The following is a 6,341-nucleotide window of genomic DNA, read 5'->3' on the forward strand; positions in this document are numbered from 1 at the left end:
AAAATAAATAAATAATTTTTTAAAAATATTCTTAAAAAAAAGTAAAATAAAGTGAGCAGATTACCCTCCATGACACAGGTGGGCCTCATTCAATCAGTTGAAGGTCTTATGAGCAAACGCTGAAGTTTCCCAAAGAAAGAGTTCTGTCTCCAGACGACAACACAGAAATTCTGACTGCACTTTTATCTCAGACTCAGAACTGCAACATCAACTCTTCCCTGAATCTCCAGCCTGCCAGGTTGCCCTACAGGTTTTGGACTTGCAAGTCCCACAGTGGCAAAACTCACCCCCCACCCCAAATTTAATAAATTTAATAAATTTAACATCCTCCACTACAACTCTGTCCAAAGCAGGTGTGTACCATCATTCAATGTATTTTCTCTTAAGCCTTTTAAAACATCTTGAGAATGCACAGAACCACGGACATACAAAAAATTCATGGTCCTGGTTCTTATTTGTCATAGGATTTTTTTTTTTTGGTAGTATACACTTGAAAGATAGTTTTCTATAGACTATATCTATGAATATACCCTTGATTAAAGAAGAATTAGAAATGACTAAAAGAAGAATGTATTAGTCAGGGTTCTTCAGAGAAACAGAACCACCCTTATGACCTCATTTAACCTTAATTGCCTCCCTGAAATGCCTTATTTTCAAATACAGTCACATTGAAGATCAGGGCTTCAACATATGAATTTCGAGGGGACCCAGTTTGGTCCATATACACTTTAGGGAACTAGAAAAAGAAGAGCAAATTAAACCCAAAGCTAGCAGAAGGAAGGAAATAATAAGGATTAGAACAGAGATAAGTGAAATAGAGAATCAATGAAACCAAATGTCTGTTCTTAGGAAAAAATCAACAAAATTGACAGACAAACTTTAACTAGACTGAGAAAGAAAAAAGAAGATGCAAATAACTAAAATCAGAAATGAAAATGGGGACATTACAACCAACTTTACACAAATAAAAGAATGCTATGAATAACTGTTCACCAGTAAATTAAATGAAATTGAAAAATGTCCTAGAAACACACAAATTACCAAAACTGACTCAAGAAGGAATAGAAAAACTGCACAGACCTATAACAAGTAAAGAGATTAAACCAGTGATTAAAAAACAACAACAAAAAACTAGAACTCCCAGCACAGAAAAGCTCTGGACTAGATGACCTATCATATATCTGGCAACATGTTTTTTTAAAAAAATGTATACTGTAACATATGATATGTGCATAAGAATGTATGCGGTATTACTAGTTAGTGGAAAGCACATCCTCAGTGTTTTGAGCTGACTGCCCAGTCTTGTATTTGCGTTCATAAATTTTGTATTTCTTATACTGAGGACAAACTAAGAGTTCATTTTGGCTCTGAAACCTTAAACGACATTTTGATACTCTCTGTAGCTCCAGAGAAATTCCATAAGTTATAGCGACTCAGTAAATGGCTTTCCTTTCTTTAGATGAACTGAATATGATGACATGTTATCTTTTTCCTTGGCAAAATAATAATAATAATTTCTAGCTAAAAAGGAACTGAAGAATACTACGTGTTTTCAGATTAAGCCTGAGATCTGAAATGCACTCTCAGTTAAGCTAGGCATTCATCCTCTGTGCTTTCCAAAATTCCCTTTAGATAACTAATGTGTTAAAAATAGAAAGCATTTCTTTTATATTTCCTGTTTTCTTTCATTTTTAATAAATTTTGTTGTTTTTATTGTAAAATCAAGTCACTTCAAAAATGCAGACATATAAAATAAAAATTTTACCACCCAAAGATAACCACTTTTTTGTTATTTGACTTTCTTCTTTCTTGAGGTACATACATTTTAATTAACTGATCTCAAGTACTTTTGTACTTTGTTTTTGAAAGTGTTTTAGCACAATTTATGACCTGCAGCTTTATTAGGAAACATTGTTTTATTAATACAAACTAGTCTCCAACAGTAAAATACCAAATAAAAGTACATCGATCAAAAGCCAGAATCAAAACCTACCATCTCCATGTAAATGACAAACGGAGGATTCTGGCAAAAAGTTATCACTTCTCATTTCTAAAAAGTCAAAAATTATATTCTTAAACGTAAATGTAACTACTCATCATGATATGCTATTTGGGTTTCTTAGTCACTGAACCACACAGCAATACCTCCTCCTGAAATTTCCTCCCCACAGTTTCACCTCGGGTGGTTCTGGCATGGGAGGATCCTCAGGGTCAATCTTTAAGCGCCTCAAATATGTTAACAGTGGGACATAGCTGAAGTCCCAGAGCCTGAGAGTAGTTGGTAGACAACGTGCTTAACGACTCGCTGGTTGCAGACACACACACACAGACACACACACACACAAAGGCTGAAGTTTTCTTTACCTAGCACGTCACATTGATGGAAAAAATAGGAGACTGGTTAGATAGGAAGGAGGTCAGAGCACAGCCTAATTACAGTAGAGAAGCAGAGCTCACAGCCAGCGCCAGTAAACGGTGGCTGAATTGGACCAGATGGAATCTGTTCCTCTCATTCTTGTAAATACAGATGGCGTTCATCTCAACAGGGCCCCTTCCAATCTACAGACCCTGCCGCCACCTTAAGTTTAAGTTCATCCTCAATCACCTGGCACTCAGGAAGCCTTCACCAACGTACCACCGACTCTGTAGCCAGAATAAATTTATATACTCTCTGAGCTGCTTGTGTCCTCAGGAAAACAAAAACAAACAAACAAACGAGAAACCCAGCATGGGCTTCACAGAGTCGGGACGCTTAGATGAGATAGGATAAGGCGTCTGGCACCTGGGAGGCACTCCGGATAGGAGAGATGCTCCTTGTTCCGTCAAGTTGGAAGCCCCAAGGGATGGTCTACTCTGCAGGCACAGAGGGCTTCATTAGAACTGCCTCCTCGTGGCTGTGAAGCCTTGAGCGTAACACGCGAACATCCAGGAATATGGAACTTCAAAAAACTCTACGACTGCTTCGCAGCTCGGGAGGACCGGGCGAAGCCGCAGCTGCCCAGTGACGCGCGATCCCTGAGCAGACAGCTTCCGCTTTAAGCACCTGCTCGCCGGCCGCGAACAGAACCTACCGGAAGTCGCAGACGGAGCCTACCGGAAGTCCCGGACGGAGCCCACCGGAAGTTGCGGACGGGGCCCACCGGAAGGGCCGATGCGCAGCCACGGCGTCAGGTTCCTCCGCCGAGCGCGGCGCTACGTTCCTCGGCTCGGTCCCCAGTGTACTCCACATTTCCTCTCTGGCTGCTGCCCGTCTGCTTCAGGCCTCCCGGATGCTGGTTTTCCGGCCAGTAGTCCCGGCGACGCTGCCTGCCGGCGCTCAGGCATAAGCCCGGCCTGGACCACGGAGGCCGGACGCGCCACCGCCGGGACCCGCCCCCGAGCGACACGCACTTCCGGCGGCGCGGCGGCAGGGACGGAGCCCGGCGGGCGGTGATGGACGCGCTGGCGGTCATGATGCAGGACCTGCTGACCCAGAACCGTGCGCTGCGCAGGGAAAACAAAGAGCTCATGGACCAGGTGCGGCGGCTCCTGTGCGAAAAAGCCAACCTGCTGGCCCAGGTGCGCCCGCCCGCCTGCCCGGTGGCTTTTCCCGAGACGTTCAAAGGCGACTCCGCCCGGCTTCCCGAGTTTTTGATCCAAGCGGTTTCTTACATGAGGTTCTTTGAGGCCAGGTTCTCAAACGACACCCTCAAGGTGGCGTTTTTAATCAGCCGCCTCAGTGGGCCGGCCGAGGAGTGGGTTGTCCCCTACATCGAGAGGGAGAGCCCCATCCTGGCGCATTACGAGGGCTTCGTGGACGCGCTGAAGCGGGCCTTTGGCAGGAACGGGTAGGAAACGGCAGTGCTGCGAGCCCCACGGACCGGGTCGTGCTTGGCCGTGACTCACAAAGAGTTCTCCAGTCCCCACCTGCTGGGCCCGACCCTTGCGAGGAAGCCCGGCTGCCTTTGCACTCGGCCCAGCAACGCGGCCATTGGCGGGGGGCCTGTTAGCAATTGAACGGACCACCCCGAATCGCGCCCCTGCCGTCTCTGAAAACTGCTGCTGCCCGCCTTGGACGATCTGTGCCAGCCTGGGAAGTGCCTGAGCTTGTCACACGCCCGGGGACACCGATTTGGAGACCTCAGGTCCGGAGACAGCTGCCAGGGTTCGCGTGGCTGGCAGACAAATATTCACACTCCTGCCCCAGGAACCTGTTTTTCACATACTTCGTTTCTGTTCTGAAACCACAACAGGCTCAGAGACTGTGCCTTTTATCAGAAAAGTCTAGGCAATGAACAGTATATGGAAAACGTATTCACTTTTAAAATGTAAATACGTATCTTACAGCACCATGTGTTGGGGACTGTACTTGGGGTTACAGGAGAAACAGATGAATAAGACCAAGTGTATATCTCCACAGGAACACAACTGTGAGAAAAAATTCTAAGTGCATATTCTGATGTCTGGTAAAATAATGCTTTCATGTGCAGAGAATGGCATATTTGCTTCTTGTTTTATGGCCTTTTCACATCACAGTTTTAAAATACATGTTAAAAACGTGCAGCTTACAAAGGAGGCAGAAAACCCAACTTGAGCAATTTCTTTGCTCCTGAATCTGGCAAAGCTGGTGTTTTTAAAGATGGGTGGAACTTGTAGCAAAAAGAAGGGGTGGCAGGGAATGGTGCATTCTTTGAGCTGTATCCACTCACCTTTATTCCCCTGTATTAAATGACTTGGCTGCTTCCTTTTTTGTGAATTACAGTTTTGGCCTCAGTTTTTCTTTTGTAATTAAAGGCATTACTTGATCATTAAAATTTGGTTCAGAATTCTGTGATTCTCTTAGGGCCAAAAAAGGGGAAGAAAAAGGAAGGTCTGAGCCTTCATGTCAAACAAAGTAGTTCTTAAAATCCTCTCAGGACCAAAATCTATAGCTGCCTTTCCTTACCTGTCCATAGGTTTTGTCATTCTGGTGGTCAATATAGTCTCACTGAAATAGCTTGAATTCTAGTCACATCTTCATACTAAGAAAAACTCATCACTGCCCCTTTGATGGACAGTTCACATACCTAAGGACTGAACTGAAAACCTCTAATTATATTTTTGCACGATTTGATTAAAAGACAGGTTATAGCAATCTAAAATATGACACAAATGAACATATCTATGAAATAGACTCAGACATAAAGAACAGACTTGTGGTTGCAAAGGGGGAGGGGGGTCGGGGAGGAAAGGATTGGGAGTTTGGGATTAGATGCAAACTAGTATATATAGGATGGATAAACAACAAGGTCCTACTGTATAGCACAGGGAACTAAATATCCTGTGATACACCATAATGGAAAATAGTATGAAAAAGTAGTATATCTGAGTCACTTTGCTGTACAGCAGAAATTGACAACATTGTAAATCAACTATACTTCAATAAAATGAATTTTTAAAAAAATTATTTTCTTGCCATAAAAACTCAGACACAAAGGTCCTTCATATACCTATTTCGCCATGTGGGGATAAGCCAAAATACTATTTGACCACTAACAACACCCCACAACCTTCTGCTCTTCACCCAATTAATGCTCATTTTGTGCACATGTCAATACACTGTTTAATTCTGCAACTATAAATAACTAAATGAACTACAATAAAGTTTTTTTAAAAGGTTATAGCAATTATTTTATCATTGCCAGTTAGTACTGTAAGAGTTTATGAGACTGGGACCCCCAACACGACTTCTTATAAACCATACTTTTGTGGTACATATGTACTAACAAAATTAATTGATTCTTGGTCCTATTGGCTGTCAATTTCAGAGCAGTGTTTTTCCCACAGTAAAAAAAAAACCTGCAGGGTATAGCACCGCCCAAAATTTCAGTAAACCTCACAAGAGCACATATTTGATAGGGTACAAAAACTTGCTAATGAAAGATCAACATTGAAGAAGTCAAATAGAGCATAACTCAGAAGTCAAGATATCTCATACTTAATTTTCTATAACTTTTTTTTTTTTTTTTTTTGCGGATCTTCCCGCACTGGGGCACGAACCTGTGTCCCCTGCATCGGCAGGTGGACTCTCAACCACTGTGCCACCAGGGAAGCCCTAACTTTTTTTTTTTAAGGGTATCTTAGATCTCCACCAAAAGGAAAAAACGAGAAAAAAAAAGTATACAAGTCTTGCTTACAGTTACACAGAGAGACGGGAGGAGGGAGAGAAGGTCACTTACTGGTCAGTGACCTCCATCCACATCATTCCAGCTCTGAAATAAGGTCATAACAGATGATGAGTCGTTCATTGTTTTCTTTAGTCTTCTGCTGAATGGTCGCTGAGGGATGTTCCTCATCTGGCCCTTTATCAGGCTTACCTAGAA

At 43.0% G+C, this 6,341-nt stretch overlaps 1 protein-coding gene and 1 long non-coding RNA gene across 2 annotated transcripts in view; one reads left to right on the forward strand and one right to left on the reverse strand.

Annotated features, from left to right (window-relative positions):
• The window catches only part of LOC307197338, a 77,541-nt gene extending 74,482 nt beyond the window's left edge, over positions 1-3,059 (reverse strand). Inside the window, exon 1 of the long non-coding RNA XR_013831387.1 lies at positions 2,783-3,059. This is a non-coding gene — a long non-coding RNA (uncharacterized lncRNA). The remainder of the gene's footprint in view (positions 1-2,782) is intronic.
• Positions 3,060-3,097: 38 nt separating this feature from the next.
• On the forward strand, positions 3,098-5,164 carry LOC307197337 (protein LDOC1-like). The gene has a single exon (XM_079943115.1). It carries the CDS (start codon positions 3,433-3,435, stop codon positions 3,829-3,831), a length of 399 nt encoding a protein of 132 aa, XP_079799241.1. The 5' UTR covers positions 3,098-3,432; the 3' UTR covers positions 3,832-5,164.
• The last annotated feature ends 1,177 nt before the right edge of the window (positions 5,165-6,341 follow it).

Source organism: Stenella coeruleoalba (genome assembly GCF_951394435.1).
Source record: "Stenella coeruleoalba genome assembly, chromosome: 14".
Lineage (NCBI taxonomy): Eukaryota > Metazoa > Chordata > Mammalia > Artiodactyla > Delphinidae > Stenella > Stenella coeruleoalba.

Bases quoted from the DNA above. Each gene is read 5' to 3' on its own strand.
- LOC307197337 (XM_079943115.1), top strand. From the start codon at position 3,433: ATGGACGCGCTGGCGGTCATGATGCAGGACCTGCTGACCCAGAACCGT.